General features: G+C 41.2%; 1 protein-coding gene across 2 annotated transcripts in view; it reads left to right on the forward strand.

Annotated features, from left to right (window-relative positions):
• TTC21A (tetratricopeptide repeat domain 21A) overlaps nucleotides 1-20,059 on the forward strand; it is a 99,084-nt gene that overhangs the window by 69,032 nt on the left and 9,993 nt on the right. For both annotated transcript variants that reach the window (XM_089673135.1, XM_089673134.1), the window contains 6 exons: nucleotides 5,194-5,382; nucleotides 7,135-7,245; nucleotides 12,371-12,452; nucleotides 12,960-13,110; nucleotides 14,095-14,256; nucleotides 18,471-18,666. In XM_089673135.1, the coding sequence (XP_089529261.1) occupies nucleotides 5,194-5,382; nucleotides 7,135-7,245; nucleotides 12,371-12,452; nucleotides 12,960-13,110; nucleotides 14,095-14,256; nucleotides 18,471-18,666 (891 nt within the window). The remainder of the gene's footprint in view (nucleotides 1-5,193; nucleotides 5,383-7,134; nucleotides 7,246-12,370; nucleotides 12,453-12,959; nucleotides 13,111-14,094; nucleotides 14,257-18,470; nucleotides 18,667-20,059) is intronic.

Raw genomic sequence — 20,059 nt, forward strand, 5'->3', positions numbered from 1 at the left:
TACGGGGGGAGATATGGTGGAGAGGAGGAGTGGGGTGGGAGATATGGTGGTGATGGAGAGGTGGAGTAACAATGGAGGAGTAGGGTGGGAGATATGGTGGAGGGTGGGGGAAATGAGGTGGAGAGGAGGAGTAACAATGGAGGAGTAGGGTGGGGGGTAGGGGGGGAGATATGGTGGAGATGGAGATGAGGAGTAAGGTCGTTCCCTCTTTTTGGGTCATGTCATTGATTCCCCGCACTATGACAAGGAGCACATTCTGGGCTCAGTCGGTGACGTATTTCAGGCTCATTGTATTGCCGCTATCATGTATAATCATAATAACATTACAGGTAGCCAAGAATATGAAGTCATGTATTGTTCCAGCAGTATGTCATAAGAATGTCAAATCATTATTAAACACACAGCAATTAAATAAATGAATGAAGAGAAGTGGATAGATTACTAAATGAGGGCAAAACCCACCAGAAATGAAAAAAAGAATCCACATCTTATTCTCCTCAATGCTTTGGCCAAAGCTGGGAAATCTTTTGGGGCCTGTACAAGCAATGATCCCCTGCATTACAGGTTATCTCTCCAGGGATTCCTCCACTGTTGGACTTGACTATGAGACATAAAAGGTGAATTTCCTCAGTTTGGTGCACATGTTTTTTGCCCTCATTCAGTAATCCATTTGATTCTTCTGTTAACTGCTCATTTATATACTCTTAATCATTTAATACTGAAATCATTACTATTTACCGCTCCGTTTACTAATCAGTTTGTCTTTTCTATGTAGATTCATAGAATCTACATTCTGTTATTCTGTGGGCTGGCTTTTTTTCTTATTTCTTTTTCACGTTATCATCCAGTAAAGACAGTTGAGACAGCCTCTGTATCAGGGGGAAAACGATCATAATATTAAACCTCAGAGAACAAGTATCAAAGCAGTAGATATGTTGGAAGATTGCAGCAGGTTATTGTGTTGGGTAAATGGGAGGGTGATTATTCCATTAGGATTTAGTCATGTTCCCTGCCCTGTATAGATTATAGTATTGTATCTGTGCAAAAGTCACTTAGGGGCAGTGGGGTGCAAGTCATACATATCTGTAGTTTAAAGGGAGCCCATTGTAGTTTAAGTGCAGGTCATACACCTATCCAAATACCAGAATGGAATTTGATTAGTGATAAGAAATTGAGTATTCAGGGGAAACTCCAACACAGGGATAGTATAAAAACTCCACGCATCTATCGAACATGCAGCCTCAGTGCTGGAAATATTCGGTGGTAACCATTATGTTTCCTTTAAATAAGTCAGTTTTAATAAAATAGATCCTGAATATAAGAATCACACAATTATAAAGTATTATTATGTTATGGTTTATGTTTGTAAAGATAAATGTTCTGGTGTACAGACAACAAACATAAATGAACAATGAAGGAGAGGCATCTTAAAGCCCACTTTCAGTATGACCAGATAAATACATTCCCGGTACATCAAGACAAATATTTGTGTAGTCTGACAGTTTGTTCTCTTCTGATTAAAGAAGTCTGTGTCCTGCTATCATGCTGCAAAGAAAAGACACTTATTCTCTGTGTGGAAACAGTAGTTTCTCTGCAGAGATCCAGAACACTTCCTACAGTGCTAGAGCTTTTCAAACTACACAAACTGCAAGGAATATCAGCTTTCCTTATTACAGAGCTATAGGTCTTAGGGCTCATACACAAGGATGTACTTAGGCATTATATATATATATATATATATATATATATATATATAAACCCTGTCTTTTTCCTGAGGCTAGGGAGCTAAGGTGGGGCATACAGACAGTCATAAAAATGAATGCCTATACCTCACTATGCTTGTAAAAGCTCTGATGCTTCTCTGGATCAGCATTTACCTGTACATGCGCATACAATGTGATTTATCGAATGCCGACGTGCATTCGGAAAATTCCGTCTCATGTTTGGACAAATGCCAATTCAGAGAAGCATCGGCATTTATATGAGTACAGGGGCCTACGGCCATTAACTTCTATTAACACCCCACCTGCAGCTCCACAGTTCACTGGAAAACAATGTGTTTTATACAATAAAACTTTTTTTTGCTTTAGTACGTCTGTGTGCATGTTGCCTTACTCATCAGGTAGTGTGTCAGACCTTTTCAGAGAGACCACTGCCTCCACACAAAAAGCAAGGGTTGTTCTCAAGACCATGTTGGCAGGATGCAGACTTTTCTACTCAGGATATGCCTGCTCTCTAAAAAAAATAAACAGTTGGATTTTTGTTAACTGAACGTTGAGTTACATAGTTAGTCTGGCTGAAAAAAGACAAAAGTCCATCCAGTTCAACCATTAAAAAAAAAAAAAAAAAGTTATAATCCTACACCCACAATTGATCCAGAGGAAGGCAAAAAAAACCCCAGCAAACCATGAAACAATCTGCTCCCACAGGGGAAAAAATTCCTTCCTGATCCCCCGAGAGGCATCGGATATTCCCTGGATCAACTTTACCTATAAATGTTAGTATCCAGTTATATTCTGTGTATCCAAGAAAGAATCCAGACCTTTTTTGAAGCAATCCACTGAGCTGGCCAGAACCAACTCTTGAGGGAGTCTATTCCACATTTTCACAGCTCTTACTGTGAAGAAACCTTTCCATGTTTGGAGATTACATTTCTTTTCCTCCAGATGTAAAGAGTGCCCCCTTGTCCTCTGTGATGACCTCAGGGTGAATAACTTTACACCGAAGCTCCTCCATGCCTCTTACCAGCTTGCATGCCCTTCTCTGTACTTTCATTTACATACAGATTTTTCCAAGCCCATAGACTTTACTTTACACATTAGCCGTGTATGGGGAACTTTGTCAACGCTTTTGAAAAATCCAAGTATACCATGTCCACCGCCACCCCTCTGTCCAAGGTTTTGCTCATCTCCTCATGAAAAGAAATCAGATTTGTTTCACAACGTCTGTCTTTCATAAACCCATGCAGTTTGTTGCTTAAAATATTTTTTTCCAGCAAGAACTCATCTATGTGATCTTTTATTAAAAATTCCAGTATATTCCCAACTATAGAAGTTAAACTAACAGGTCTATAATTACTTGGTACAGATTTTTATCCCTTTTTAAATATTGGCACCCCATTGGCCTTATGACAATCCAGTGGTACTATGCCAGTCATTAAACAGTCCCTAAAAATTAGAAACAATAGCTTTGAAATGACAGAGCTCAATTCAATAAGGACCCGTGGGTGTATGCCATCCAATCCAGGTGCTTTATTCACCTTTATTCTGTCTAAATATTTTTGGATCATGTCAATTGTGAACCAATGTGGATCATCTGGAGCTATGTCAATACCATCCCCAGTATGGACAAAAGCTCCCCCATGCTCCTTTGTATACATAGAGCTGAAGAAGGTATTTAATAAATTTGCCTTCTCTTTGTCCCCAGTCACCCACTCTAGATTATTCCGTAAAGGGCATACATGTTCGGACCAGATCTTTTTACTATTAATATATTTTCTTATTATCTATAGCTTTTTAACTTTGGCCTTAAACCACATAGGTTTGATTTTTAGCTTTTTAAACTTGTTGCCCATGGGAATATATTTTGCAGTGTGTTCACATACAGTCTTTTTGAAGAACTCCCATTTCTGTGCTGTGTTCATTGATGCCAATATTCCCTCCAAGTCTAAGCCTTAGAGAGAAGCTCTCAGCCTTTTTATTTTTCCCATATGTGCTCGCTGTTTACAGCTAACAATAAATAAAATCATGTTATGGTCACTGCTACCCAGATGTTCTTTTATATGGACATTCATAATAAGCTCTGCATGGTTTGAGATTACCAGGTCCAGCAGAGCATCATTCCTAGTTGGGGCCTCTATGAACTGTACCATAAAATTGTTCTGTAGTAGGTTTAAAAACATTTGCCCTTTAACTGTTCCTGCAGTGCCATTACTCTAGTCAATTTCCGGGTAGTTAAAATCTCCCATTATTATCACTGCCCCAACCCTTGCAGCCCTTTACGATCAATGCAAGGAGCTAAGTCTCCACCTCCTCATTAACAATAGGTGGCCTATAACAAACTCCAGTGATTACCTTAGTAGTACGCAACCCCATGTTCAGTTCCACCCATAATGCTTCACACTCGCTCTGAGATCACTTCTCACATAAAGACAGATACCACCACCTTTCCTATTTACTCTGTCTCTCCGAAAGAGAACATAGCCAGGAATATTAATGGCCCAGTCATGTGAAAAATGAAGCCAAGATTCAGCAATACCCTTTCAGTCATAGTTCTGTTCATGCACCAAAGCTTTCAACTCACCTACTTTGCTTCGCAGTCTTCTGGCATTAGTGAACAAACACTTTAATCCATTGACACCTTGTGCACACATATTTTGCATATTTTTTATTTTCATACAAATGTTACCAATTTCACTAGTTGTTTGTAACATGGGAACCTTCTTATCATCTGCCATAGCCCTCCCCCCATCTTTCCCCATTCAACCCATCAATAAGTACTGACCCCTGTCTGATCTGTCTGCCCCATTATAATCTAATTCACCTTCCCCCTCGATCCTAGTTTAAATACTCCTCCAGCCTCCCCATAAACCTCTCCCCTAGAATAGCAGACCTCCTTCCATTTAGGTGCAGACCATCTCTAGCATATAGGTTGCACCCCAATGAAATCCAGCCCAGTGCTCTAGAAACCCAAATCCTTCCCTCTTACACCTGGTCTTTAGCCATGCATTGAGTTCTCTAATCTCCCCGTATTTCCTGAGTTGCGCATGGCACAGATAATATTTCAGAGAATATCACCTTGGAGGTCCTTCCCTTCAGCTTGCAGCCTAGTTCTTTAAATTGATTCTTTAAAAGTTGAGCTTTAGCATCTAGAAAACTTGATGTAATTTATTGCGTTCAAAACTGCCCCATTCACTTTTTTGTGATCAGGACTGATATAAATGCAGTGCAGGTGAGTGCTGTACTGTGGCAAACCAAAACTGCATGGAGGTATGTGTTTACTCTATAAAGTGCAGTGTATTGTTTATAATAGCTCTGTTCATCAGGCATTACTCTGATCTCTTTGACAAGCTTAATGTTCTTTCTGGATGAGCTCTTATATGACCAACTCTCTGAAACTTCTCTTTCATTATACATTTTCACAGGCCATTGGGAAATGTGAGCTACATAAACATATTACTGGATTTCATTTCAGGCACTGGACATTCAGATGAGGATATTGAAGCGAGTTCCTTTTGAACAACCAGATATGATCACAAATCAGTTACAAGTGGCTTCCAAAATCTGTGTACAACTTGCTGAACATTACTTAGGGGAGAAGGATTACACAAATGCACTGAAATACTACAAAGATGCAATTTCATACTACGACACAGACAATAAAGTAAGTAATTCACATCATCTACCCAGACAATCTTAAGATAGATATATATATATATATATATATATATATAAATAAATCTTCCTGTCCTCCAAATTCATGCAGTAGACTTTATAAAGTTACCATTTGGTATAACATGAAGTCACAGTATACTAAAATTTCTCAATCCGCATTAACTATTTTTAATTCCTTAACATCCTTTTTAATCTTTTTGTTTTAACATTTCTTCAGTTGCTTCCTGGTTTATGACCTAGGCATTTTCTTGAATCTGGAAGAGGGGACTTTTCAGTTGAGCACACCCTCCTACCTATATGTCTGAGCTTAGGGCAGATGGATTCCAGGAAGTAAATGAATCATCTGCCCTTAGTTAGGATGGTCAAAGTGAATTTGCTTTGAGTATTACAAATAATTTAAATAGGGTTTTCAGTTTGTGGTGCTCAGATACAATTGAGTTCAGCTTTATCTGAATAAACTAATGAGCCTTTTAAAGAGGGGCTTTCCCACCAGACCACAAAAAAACAAAAAAACATAAGCTGGTTTGTATAAAAGAGCTATGGATATACAGTATTTATAAAGGTGACTCTGTAGAGAAGTAAGCCCTGTGTAGATAGCTTTGGACTCTATAGATGTTTCTGAGATCATTCAGAATTCACTGACAGGTGCAGTTGACTTCCTTCTGGCTTGCATTTGACCTGCTTCAAGTGGGTTTTGCATTCCTGTAGGCTTGTATGGGAATGCAAAAGCCAGTAGACTCTAAAGATATCTCACAGCAGCCTTCCTGTCCAGTTATCCTATTGAAGGACACTGAAGGTCTGTCTCTCCCTAGCCTGTAATGGCTTCAGGTGTAAACAAATACAGTGAAAAGAGTGAGGGCAGATACGGGGCTCCTGCACCTCTAAAAGTTTGGGATCTTCATCCTCGTTCTCTTTCTTTTCTCCAAGGTCTGGCTATGCGTTCCTTATCCTTCTGGAAATTATTCCATTTAGGGTACTGAACACCTGTATATATTTCTGAACATCAGCTGCTATATGAACAAGTGGCGCTCAATTTTCTTATGTACATGCATGTATTCTTTTTGGTTATAGATTGGGATTAACAGTGGAGCCAATACATTTGCTGTGTTATGCTTGATGTGATGACATACTTGGATATCTGTACCCATTGTATAATTATTGTGTTTATATGGCTAATACAACTTTATTGCTCTCTAGTTCCCGTGTCACCTCCTCCCATGTTCGCCTCCAGGACTTCTTCTGAGCTTCTCCCATCCTATGGAACTCCCTGCCCCAATCTGTCCTACTATCTCCTTATTTATCCACCTTTAAATGTTCCCTGAAAACCCTTATCTTTGAAGAAGCCTATCTTGCCTCTAACTAAGACACTGCATTTCTACTTTCTCCATCAGCTCATCCCCCACTGCTATTACCTTTTGTATCACTTGAGCCTCACTCTTAGATTGTAAGCTCTAACGAGCAGGGCCCTCTGTTTCCTCTTGTACCAAATTGTATTGTAACTGTAATGTCTGCCTTCATTTTGTATAGCGCTGCACAAACTGTTGGTGCTATATAAATCCTGTATAATAAAAATAATAATAATACAACTTTATTGCTAAATAATTACATGGTGTGCTCACTCTGTATATTAAAAATTACTGGATCTGTAAAAAACCCTAGAGTAAAAAAAAATCACGAAGTGGGTAGTATCAGGTTGGCCAAGTGCTTAAGAAAACAACTGATCTCATTTCTTTTATAACAGGTTTTGCTACAGTTGTCATGTCTGTTCCTTATAATGGATGACTTGGATGCCTGTGAAATGCAGTGCAATGTCTTACTTCAGGACCCAAGATATAAAGAGGAAGCTACCATGGTAAACGGAATGTTCTCTTGTCTTTCATGTTCTGTATACTGCAAATACATATATACTATACAGTCACTCTCTGACCACTTTATTAGGTACACCTTGCTAGTACTGGGTTGGACCCCCTTTTACCTTCAGAACTGCCTTAATTCTTCATGGCATAGATTCAACAAGGTGTCAACCAGGTATTGGAAACATTTTGGTCCATATTGACATAATAGCATCACGCAGTTGCTGCAGATTTGTTGGATGCACATCCATGATGTGAATCTCCCATTCCACCACATCCCAACGTTGCTCTATTGGTTGAGATCTTGTGACTGTGGAGTGGCCATTGGAGTACAGTGAACTCATTGTCACGTTCAACCCGTTTGAGATGATTTGAGGTTTGTGACATGGTGCATTATTTTGCTGGAAGTAGCCATTAGAAGATGGGTACACTAGCACTCGGTGTGGTCGTCTGCTGCTGTTGCCCATCTGCTTCAAGGTTTGATGTGTCCTGCGTTCAGAGATGGTATTCTGCAAACCTTGGTTGTAATGATTGGTTATTTGAGTTACTATTGCCTTTCTATCATCTTAAACCAGTCCGCCCATTCTCCTCTGAGCTCTGACATTAACAAGGCTTTTTCATCCACACAACTGCCGCTCACTGGATATTTTCTCTTTTTTGGACCATTCTCTGTAAACCCTAGAGATGGTTGTGCGTGAAAATCCCAGTAGATAAGCAATTTTTGAAATACTGGGACCAGCCATTTGGCACCAGCAACCATACCACGTTCAAAGTCACTTAAATCCCCGTTCTTCCCCATTCTGAGCTCGGTTTGAACTTCAGCAAGTCATCTTCACCACGTCTTGATGCCTAAATGCATTGAGTTGCTGCCATGTGATTGGCTGATTAGCAATTTGTGTTACCAAGCAATTGAACAGGTGTACCTAATAAAGTGGCCGATGAGTGTATACTGTATGTGCACAACACAAATAAAGCCTTTGTAATTAAATATAGAAACACTGGGTTGAGCCACATTTTTTCATTTGGTTGTAGGCCATACTGATGAGAGTGCATTACAGGGAAACATTTACCATAAGGAGTCAGCCAGCATCCTTTAGTTTGGCTTGTTGCTAAAGGGCTAGATGGGATAGCTAGGGTGCAAAGCTATGTATAATGTCTTCTTTATACTTTATAAAGAAGACTTCCTTATACTGTATATACAGTTGTGCTCAAAAACTTGCATACCCTGGCAGAAATTGTGAAATTTTGGCATTGATACTGAAAATATGACTGATCGTGTCAAAAAATGCTCTTTTATTGAAGGATGATGATCATATGAAGCCATTTTGTTATCAAATAGTTGTTTGGCTCCTTTTTAAATCATAATGATAACAGAAATCACCCAAATTTCCATGATCAAAAGTTTACATACCCTGGAATGTTTGGCCTTGGTACAGTTACACAAGGTGACACACACGGGTTAAAATGCCAATTAGAGGTTAATGTCCCACATTTGTAGCTTTTTAAATTGCAATTAGTGTCAGTGAATAAATAGTCAATGAGTTTGTTAGATCTTACGTGGAAGCACTGACTAGGCTAGATACTGAGCCATGGGGATCAGAAAAGAACTGTCAAAAATCCTGAGTAACAAGGTAATGGAACTTTATAAAGATGGAAAAGGACACAAAAAGATGTGCAAAGCCTTGAATATGCCAATCAGTACTGTTAAATCACCTATTAGGAAGGGGAAAGTTCGGGGATCTCTTGATACAAAGCCAAGGTCAGGTAGACCAAGAAAGATTGCAGCCATAACTGACAGAAGAATTGTCTGGGATTCAAAGAAATCCCACAGGCAACCTCAAAAGAAATACAGGCTGCTCTGGAAAAAGATGGTGTGGTTGTTTTTAAGGAGTACATATGGGGATACTTGAAAAAAAATGAGCTGTTTGGTCGAGGTGCCAGAAAGAAGCTTTTACTGCACCAATGCCCCAAAAAAGCCCGGTTACAATATGCCTGACAACACCTTGACATGCCTAACCGGGCCTTCTTGTGTCATTGATGCAGTAAAGGTTCTTTCTGGCATCTGGACCATGCAGCTCATTTTTTTTCAAGTGTCATCACATTGCGCTCCTTCAAAACAACCACACTGTCTTTTTCCAGAGCAGCCTGTATTTTTCTTGTTGTTACCTATGGTTTTCCCTATGTATCCCGCACAATTCTTCTGGCAGTTGTGGCTGCAATCTTTCTTGGTCTACCTGTACTTGGCTTGGTATCAAGAGGTCCCTGAATTTTCTACTTCTTAGTGGAAGTGATGACTGGTATATTCAAGGCTTTGGACATCTTTTTATGTCCTTTTCCATCTTTATAAAGTTCCATTACTTTGTTACGCAGGACTTTTGACAGTTCTTTTCTGATCCCCATGGCTCAGTATCTAGCCTAGTCAGTGCTTCCATGTAAATGCTAACAAACTCATTGACTATTTATACACTGACAATAATTGCAATTTAAAAAGCCACAGATGTGGGACATCTAATTGCCATTTTAATTTGTGTGTGTCACCTTGTGTGTCTGTACCAAGGTCAAACATTCCAGGGTATGAAAATTTTTGATCATGGCCAGGGGCGGACTGACCATTTGGAAACTCGGGCACTACCCGAGGGCCCGGGGTCAGTAGGGGGCCCCATGAGATGCCCCTGGTACCTTTTTATAGGCTTTTTTGAGTTTGGGCAAGGACACAGGGGCCCCATGATCCCCTATTGCTCGTGGGCCCCATGAGTTGTCAGTCCGCCCCTGATCATGGCCATTTGGGTGATTCAAAAAGGAGCCAAACAACTATTTGATAATAAATGGCTTCATATGATCATCACCCTTCAATAAAAGAGCATTTTTTGGCATGATCAGTCATATTTTCAATTTCAATGCCAAAATTTCACAATTTCTGCCAGGGTATGCAAACTTTTGAGCACAACTGTAGGTATAGCACTTTTCTTTGTATAATACACAAACTTTTCTCTGCCCTCTGGTCACTTCTCTGTCATGCTTCCGTTCACATCTATCCAGAGCCGGGTTTTGCCTCCTGTCCAAGCTGCTTGGGTTCCTGTCTATCCGCCCTGAACCTAGGTATTATTAAGCCTTTGCATCTGTGTGTTCGTCTTTGGAAAACGTGTCTTCACATGGAAGCCGGACTCCTCTGGTTCTTTTGGTGTTCACCGCTGATTGAGCATACCCATATTCTGTGTGTTGTTTGATCCTGTCTGTGTTCTCAGTGTTTTCCCTCTGACTGTGCAGTTGTATTCCCTATGGCTTCTGTTCATGGATCCCTTCAGTTTCTATTGCTGTGTGTGTGTCCTTCTCAGCATTGTTACCTGTTGTTGTATGCCCTGCAGTTCTTTCCAGCTTGCTGAGTCTGTCTCTGCACCATTGCTCAGCATCCCTCATTCTCCTGAGCTTTATGCTTGTTCCCTGAGTTCCCTCCTCTGGGTTCCCTTCGTAGCTTGCTGAAGTAGGTTACCTTGGTGCCTAGTAGCCTGTACATACTCCATGTCCTTCCAGCAAGCTATTTGGTTGCACTGTGTCCGCATGGGTGTGTTAGAGAGCCGCAACCTGGGAGCTGCATTGCAGTGCAACATCCACACCTCCAGCGGCTCTGGTGAAGATCGGGTGGCTCCTTAGATCCTCCGATTCTGACACACTACTGTTTACGTGCGGGCAAACTGCTCCTGTATCTGCAAGGACTGGTACCTGGGTATACTTGTTTATTTGTTTCCACTGGCTGTTAGATCTTGAGTTACAGTCCCAGGTGGTTTTATCCTCTGATCATGTTATATTGTTATAATAGAATAAAAAAAACAGCCAGTGTGTTTCAGGGGTTTATGCACCCTTTCTCAGGACATACATGCTGTATAAGCTCAATAAGACTGGAAATAGGATATTTGTAGCACTTTGTAGACCCCAAGCCTTCCTATGCTCCAGCAACAACCAAAAGATTAAGATTTGAGTAAACCAGGTGAGGACCTCTTATAATACCTTGATAGTTATTTGCCATTTTTGGCAAATGTCTTATTATTCTGTGGTTTTTCCTGGAAAAGGTGTTTGATTTTGTCCTGTAGGCTGTCAGTGAGGCATGGCAAATAAAGAGTGCACAGGAGGAGTTTTGTTTATACAGGAAGCTGCAGTTTTAAACAACATGATGGTTTAGATTTAGGGTCCATGCACACTGGCTTAAAAAAATGCCAGTGTTCTTGGCAGAAAAAACCCCCGCTAATTTAGAGCATTTTTTGTAAAAGAGTTTAGGAGTGCTTAGCAGCATTTAATGGTTTTCCTGTCCGAAAACCGTTCTCAAAAATAGAAAAGTTGAGTTTTTTTCAGCCTCTAAATACTGAACTCAAAATATGCCTCTAAATGACCTAATGTGCACAGACACATAGGATAACATTAGTTGCTTCTACTGTTCTACTGGCAAAACGTTAAATCCCTCTAGGAGCAGCATTGTCCTAAGTCAGTGTGCATGGAGCCTTAAACACACCATCAAAACCCATTTATACAGAAAGCTGTAGAAATTTCATCTACAACATTTCTTTGCCAACAAAAACCATATAAATCAATCATAATATATTTGTGCATTGTTACCTTTGTGCAGTCTCCTGATATCTGTGGGCAATAAGTTTTATGATGACATAATCATTTACCATCCATAAGGATGTAATTATGTATCAAAGGCAGGCTGCTGAATTGTACCCAATCATCCAGGCCATTCTAGATTTTCATATCACTAAGGCCCCTTTCACATGGGTAGACTCCATTTTGATGAGCAGGTGACCTGTCTGCTGATGCCCTGCTGATCAGAGCAGAATGTGTGCATGACAGGTCCAGGTCCGCTCAGTTTATACAGAGCAGACAAGGGTGGAGCCCGATCTGCTCTATGGGCGTCCGGGTATAAACAGACTCTGCTGTCCTTTTATGCCTGACTGCCCTCCACACGTCTCTGTCTGTATGTCTTTTCTGAATTAAAAATCCTGCCTGCTTTCCCATTTTAGTTTTGTACATAAAGTTCCACTTTAATAGTCTTTAGAATTATGTTTGAACTGCAAATAATGTCATCATCATCACCTAGAATTAAACTGATCTTCTCTTCTTACCCATTAGATGATGGCAGACATCATGTTCCGGAAACAGCAGTATGACAAAGCTATAGAACATTTTCACCAGGTTCTGGAAAAAACACCAGGTCTGAATATATTTTACTGGTATACATCAATGTTTCCTAAACTTGTGTACAGGGGCGGACTGACAACTCATGGGGCCCCCGGGCAATAGGGGATCATGGGGCCCCTGTGTCCTTGCCCAAACTCAAAAAAGCCTATGAAAAAGGTACCAGGGGCATCTCATGGGGCCCCCTACTGACCTCGGGCCCTCGGGTAGTGCCCGAGTTTCCAAATGGTCAGTCTGCCCCTGCTTGTGTACCACCATCACAACCATTAAGCAACACTTGTACTACAAAAATAATCACATGTTCCACCCAGCTACACTTCCACTATCCAATCAGGATTTCTCTAAATTGTTTGTAAGGGCTTCTGTTTGGCCTAGTGAACAGATTTCCTGGGCTGTCTGCCACTGGTAGCTGACAGTAGAGTAGAGTATGCTCTCCCACTATACACAATAATCTCATTTTTATTATCATTGTTCATGTAAGCTCTAATGCAGCATGTGTCATGCTATCCTGTATGTTTTTTAGATAATTTTACAGTCTTGAGTAAACTGATTGACTTACTAAGAAGAAGTGGAAAGCTGGATGATGCTCCAAAGTTCTTTGATCTGGCGTTGACTGCATCTTCAAGGACCACACTAGAACCTGGCTATAATTACTGTAAAGGTCTTCATTGTTGGTAACGTCTAAATTGAGCTTCAATTCTGTTAAATACAGTTACTGCAAAATGCATGATTCCTACACGAGCCAATTTGTGGTTTAATCTTGGTTAAAAACTAAGCTGCAATGATATCCTGCTGCCAAAATTCTAAATTTCTCTTACTTGCTACCAAAGAAACAGATATCAGTTTGTACACACATTTCTCTTTTCCCATTCTGCTAAAAGTGTACACTGAGCTTCAAGCGGAGTTCTTCCTAAAAAATAAAAAAATAAAAGTCAGCAGCTACAAAAACTGACTTAAATACAGCCACTTACCTGTCCCTCGGTCCAGCGGTGTCCTCACCACCGCTGGTTTTACCGGCCGTCTTCTCTCCCCGGCGCCGGCATCTTCAGTGTGGGCACCCGGCTGTGACAGTTTGCAGCTTCATAGCCGGGTGCCCACTGCACATGCGGGAGAAGTGCTGTGCTTTGTGAATGGCCCCGTAGTCTTCTGGTACCTGTCACTTGTCCCACAAGACTACGGGGAGGGAGGGGGGTAGGACGACTTTCGCTTCCAATCGCCTAGAAAATTGCAGCGGAACTGGGAGCCGGTACATGTCAAATCCGCCCCCCCCCACTCCCCAAAGGTGCCAATCCTTAATGGGGAGCAGGGGACAAAGGCGTAAAGCGAAACTTCCCCTTTTGGGTGGAGATCCACTTTCAGGTCACATTGCTGGCAGCCGGCTAAAGGAATATGGCATCTCCACAGTGTTGTTTAGGAATTCAGTCTTTGGTGAGCTACTTACCTTGAAGGTGTCCGTTTTATTGCTAAGAAGTTTTTTGGATTAAGAAACATAGCTTGACAGTCAAACTCTCAAACTAGTACCCAGATGACTTATATGAATGTGTTACCAGCATAACAAGTTCTTATAATAGCCAAAAAACATACATTTATATTTTTGGAACTTTGAAGCAGGATCTCCCACGATAACAATTACTTTTTCACTGTATTTTTAATTTCAGGCATCTAGGGCAGCCAAATGAGGCTCTGAAATATTTTAACAAGGCTCGTAAAGACAGTGACTGGGGAGAGAAGTCTGTTACAAACATGATCCAGATATGTTTGAATCCAGACAATGAGATCATAGGAGGAGAGGTGTTTGACAGCCTAAATGAAGATAACAGGTAAGCACATTCTGTATTATCTAGTCAGTTGACTTGTCATGTACAACTTTTTAGTGGCTCGGTGGCTAGTCTAAAATTATTTTGAAAAAGTAAAGGGTTAATGCTCAACCCTTCCATCACCCGCAGCGCAGCTCTCCATTGTCTTTAAAATGTCTGGTCCCCCCTCTGCACTTTGGTTCCTTTTGCAGGCCCCTACATCACTACAGGACACAGTGACATAAGGTTCAGCAGAAGAAAACAGGGAATGTAGGGGCGACCAAACATCTGATACTTCAGTACGTGTGTTTGATGCAGAACCCAGTGTAGCACTTGAGGACAGCAGAGATTGGGCATGCGGACAGCAGGAGGGGTAAAGATTAACATTTTCTTTGGAAGGAAGCCACTTTGAAAACTTTTATGAAACTGGCAAGTCACTTTCTGCTTAGTTTGAGCATGTTTGTCTGCATTTTGGAAAACCTTACTATAAGGGAAAGCTTACTTCATGTGTAGATCTGTAAGTTACTTAGGTCAGCCACCAGGTTGATGGATGCTATTGTCATAGTTTATCAAAGTGGCACTGCTTTTACACCAGTCTTCAAATTATGTGTGATGCTATCAAAATGAAAACCTGATGCTGTGAAAAAAATCAACCAGTCATCTTAGCAATCGATATCTAAAAGAGAGCCCACTAATACCAGGTATTTCATTTTTATAGATACTGGAGAGTCATATTATCTAACAGTGTTTTACATATTTTGGCTCCAAGAGGGAGACCTCTGCTCTTGTTTTGCCAGGCTAACACCTATCATGGGAGCCCCATTTTCCTATTGGATTTGTTATTTATTTCTGTTACTTACATTACTAAAACCACTGACTTCTTGTATTCTCTGGGTGATCCCAGCTTAGGAAGTAACAATGGATGATGGCAGAGCAGTAGAAGTTGGGCCCTCGGCATATGCTAAACCTATCCTACTTTAGGAGAAAGTGATGTCACTTTGGTGTCATTTCCTCTTCCCCTAGAGCTGTCTTTCTCAACCTTTTACCACAGAGGTTCCCAGGTTTCTGGGTATCCCTTCTAAATATGTATGTATACACAACTCAAGATACATTAGCATGAACAGTTAGTAATAGAAGGAATTAAATAAAACATAAAGAGTGGCATACCAAGGATATTTAATGAGGAAAGAACAAAGAGAGGGCGCACAGGCCTAGTGCATTACCATAAAAAATGTTTAATAAGAAATAATAATAAGAAATAAAATAGGTGTTGTACTCACAAACGAGGAAGAGGCAAGTCCTCGAAACGCGTCAGCCTATTGGATGTCTACACTCCCCATTATGGACTGTTACTCAGCGCGGTGTTGATCCAGCTGTTCTTTTATGATGTGCCTTGACTTTATTGTCGTTTGTGAGTACAACACATATTTTATTTCTTATTAAATATTTTTTATGGTAATGCACTAGGCCTGTGTGCCCTCTCTTTGTTCTTTCCTCATTCAGTATATTTGGATTCCCCCAGTCTGTTGAGGGCAGCAAGGTGTGCATGTTCCAGGACATTCTTAATGTGGTTGCAGCCTGCATCGAGTCCATCCCCAAGCGCAGGTCATTTGTGTTTGCTGGTTCAAGGATATTTAATGCCCAGGGCAGGTCATTTTAACACCCTCTCTCATCTACACAGCAAATTTATTTCCATTAACAATGACCATGAATTAAAAATAATATTTATAATAATAATCATAATAGGCAGAAAAGAAATGCAGACAGTGAGGAGTGTAACATTCTTTTATATTTGGAGGACAGTGGCAGAAGGGCCCCTTACATTGGAGGTTCAGCAGAGAAGGCCCCCCTATATTGATTGTCAGTGGGGGCAGGCCTTCTTTTATTGACGGTGAGTGACCTTTTACATTGGTGGTCAGAAAAGGTCCCCTTACATGTGGGGTCAGTGGGAGTTAGGACCTCTTACATTGGAGGGCATAGGAAAAATTGGTAGTCAGTGGAAGGTGTGCCCCCTTATATTAGGGATTAGTGGAAAAGAGATCCCTAGAATTGGTGGTCAGTGTTGGAAGAAGATCAAACCGTCAGTGTTCAAGGTACCACCAACCTCCTGAGGGAACCTTGGCTGAGAGAGGCTGCTCTAGAGCTGTGTTTCTCAACCTTTTTTTTTAGACAAGGCTCCCTTTAAAATTATGGACAGTCTTGAGGCACCCCATTCCAAAATGTGAAACACTATTTTAATAGTTTTTTGTAACGCAGAAACATCCACACACATAGGACATCCAACATTAGAGGTGTTTATTCTTCCAAAGCAAATACGCTTTTGCACACTGGTAATGACTAGTATTCCAGTGTTTCTCTTCTCCCTCAGTTTTTATCCATCACTGAGCTAATGTGACCCCAGCACTGATGGAGAGGGGCAGGGGAGGGGCAAACTAGGATGCTGTGCAGGCAACTGACATCCTCCGTATCAACTGATGATGGTATTGGTTGTCAGGACGCCTGCAGCTGGAAGGTCGTAATGGTGCACAATAAAAACCTGTGGCTTTGTGTAACTAAAAGGCAGGCTTGTTCCATCCGCTGGCTTGTATACAAGCTTTGGGCAATTTTTAGACATTTTGCCAAGGCACCCCTGAAGGAACCTCAAGGCACCCTGGTTGAGAAAGGCTGCCCTAGAGAATCAGACATTATGGAGTTGTGTGCCTTCTGTTCCACATTAGAATCATGCATCTTGTGTAATTGTTCTGTATTAGGCCTCATGCACAGAGGACATTCAAAAAAAAAAAAACTCTCCTAGAAGCCTTCCTCCTGGCAGCAGCGTTTTTGCAGAAAAAATGCCTAACGCTGGTAAAAGTATTTAACATTTTTACAAGTGTTTAGCCACATTTACAAGCGCCAAACACTTGGGCATTAATTCATTTCATTGGCCAGAATAATAATTTATTCTGGCCTTTAAAATTAATTAACGCTCAAGCGCTAAACACGCCTTCAGCCTTGTTAAGCATTTTTTCTGCCAAAACGCTGCTGCTCCTGGAGGCACTGGCCCTGGGTTTTTTTTTTTTCCTGCTGTTAAATGCTACTGCTACTAAAAGCTTCTAAAGGTCTGTGTGTGCATGGACACATAGGATAACATGGAGGGCAGTTTGGAAGTAGTAGGGAAAAAAAAGCCTGATGCCCCTAAAAGTAGCTGCAAAAACGCCCTGTGTGCATGAGGCCTTAAGAGCTGTAATTATCAGGGTTACCTTTGATTGTGTGTATCTTCCATGTTGTCTTAAAGGGCTTGTGCTTCAGACTTGTGTGATTTGCTGTCAATGCGGCCTTCTATTGTTTCTCCCTTCTGTTTATCACGTCTCTGGCAGTTCATGGAAAAGACACATTGGGGTAAATTTACTAAAACTGGAGCACTCAGAATCTGGTGCAGCTGTGTATGGTAGCCAATCAGCTTCTAACTTCAGCTTGTTCAATTAAGCATTGGCAATAAATCCTGGAACCTGATTGGTTTCTATGCAGAGTTGCACCAGATTTTGCATTCTCCAGTTTTAGTATATAACCCTTATTGTATATGGGCAACTTGTATATTATGGACAGTACATTGGAGTAGTGGGCACAGCTCTGCTGTAACAGGAAGGGTGAATTTCTAAAAATGCCCAAACACATTACAAACTGATTGTACAATCCTCTTTAACAACGATGTAGTCTGAAGGCCTATTGTACTGGGCTGTTATCTTGTACTACATAGTCAACATGAAGGAGACTGTACAGAGAATACACAATCATATTGTAGAATTTGTAGCTCACGTAAAGTTTATATCTTTAGCATATGCTGGGGAATAGATAGAACCTCGGTCATTGTTTATAATAACCAATTATAATGGCCTTATTTTATACCTAGCAGAGGTTAATGAAAAATCAAACTCACAATAGGGCATCACCACTATTCTCATGTACTTGCATTTAATAAATAAGCCCTGAAAGTACATATTTGTCAATTAGCAAAAGAAGAAATGTCACAAACATCATGTGTTGCCCATAGCAACAAATCAAAGTACCGTACCTGTAATAAATAAAAATAAAATAAATTCTGCTTCCTCCCCGCAGTGCAATGTAGAAGTTAAAGCAAACTTGATTTGTTGCTGTGAGCGACCCAGAATGTTTGATGCAGTTCATCCTTTAGTTCTGTCACTGAATAAGGCATGTTGTGAGAAAGAAACCTGTATAGTGTGTTTTCCTCTGCTATTCAGCCTACCAGGAGAAAGAAGAGATTCAGAGACGCTGGGCATTCGGACAGCTGAGAAATTGCTGAAAGAGTTCAATCCCCATACTGTGCTGGGTGAGAAACGACTGACAATGCTGCAGTGCGCCTGCCTGGTGGCCACTAAAGACAAGACCAATGTGGAAACAGCACTTAATACATTCACTGAAATGGCAGTCATAGAGGTAATGTACATCTCATCCCAACTTCACCTTGTCACACTGATCTCTGCAGTATGTGTATGGTTTACTTTATCCACATAATTATTAAACACAGATCCCGATGTGAGTACTTCCTGCAGCTTGAAAACGATTTTCGAAGGCGTTTATTAAGCTTCAATTCTCCTACATAAGTTGTACCAGCATACAGGGGCGTCGCTAGGGTTGGTGTCACCCAGTGCGGTAACACTTGGTGACACCCCCTCCTACGATCCCCGCAGGATGGATCGGATCTGTGGATTGAGCATAATGGATCGGAGTCTGATCCATTATCCTCCCCAATCCGCAGATCCGATCCATCCTGCGGGGATCATCGGCTTGCAATCTATACAGGATTAATTGATCTCTCCACGAAAAGGGTGACACCTATCGCACGGGGTGACACCGGACCCGCTCCACGAAAAAGTAAGTTGTAAAGCAAGCCGACAATCCCCGCAGGATGGATCGGATCTGCGGATTGTGGAGGATAATGGATCGGACTCCGATCCATTATGCTCAATCCGCAGACCTGATCCATTTTGCGGGGATCGTCTGCTTGTTTTACAACTTACTTTTTCGTGGAGCGGGTCCGGTATCACCCCATACAATATGTGTCACCCGGTGCGGCGCACACCCCCTGCACCTGCCTTTGGACGCCCCTGCCAGCATATCTACAGCACTCTATTTGTCTACAGCCATTTAAAGTACAGAATTTACACAGCAATTCTCCCCTCCAGAAGGCAGGGGGCGGCAATCTGATGTCACACACTGCACAACATAGAGCTGAGTGTAATCCGAGACCTTAGTGGAGGGAAAGGTTGGTCTCTCTCTCTTCTCCTCTCTCTCCCCTCTCTCTCCCTCCTTCTCTCTCCCCATTTCTCTCTCTCTCTCTCTCTCTCTCTTCTCTCTTCTCTCTCTTCTCTCTCTCTCTCTTCTCTCTCTCTCTTCTCTCTCCCCCCTCTCTCTCTTTCCTCCTGGGATTGTCTGCTGTTGGCATACTGTCAGAAGTGACTCATGCAGATAGCCATAGAATGAGAGAGCAGACAGGAGGCACACTAGGTGCTTAGATTAGAGGCAAGTTTATACTATAGAAGGATATGATTTGTTAATTTCTAATTTCAGAACTTTACAACTTCTTTAAACAATAGCTGTAGGTATTAAACTCTACTATTCATTTGTAATTTCGCCCATCTAGTGGTCAAAGGTAGCATCAACCAGTTTAGAGTGCACTATGGTCCAGGCTTTAGATCAGGGTTTCTAAACATTTTTACTTTGGAGGAAGCTTGGCAAAAAGTTTGAGATCTTGGGGAATCCCTGAAATATTGTTCACATCTACAGCTCACGGAACATTGGTATAGTCAGCGAACTGTTGATATACAGC

Source organism: Staurois parvus, unplaced genomic scaffold (assembly GCF_062004578.1).
Source record: "Staurois parvus isolate SC_StPar_1 unplaced genomic scaffold, SC_StPar_1.0 ptg000136l, whole genome shotgun sequence".
NCBI lineage: Eukaryota > Metazoa > Chordata > Amphibia > Anura > Ranidae > Staurois > Staurois parvus.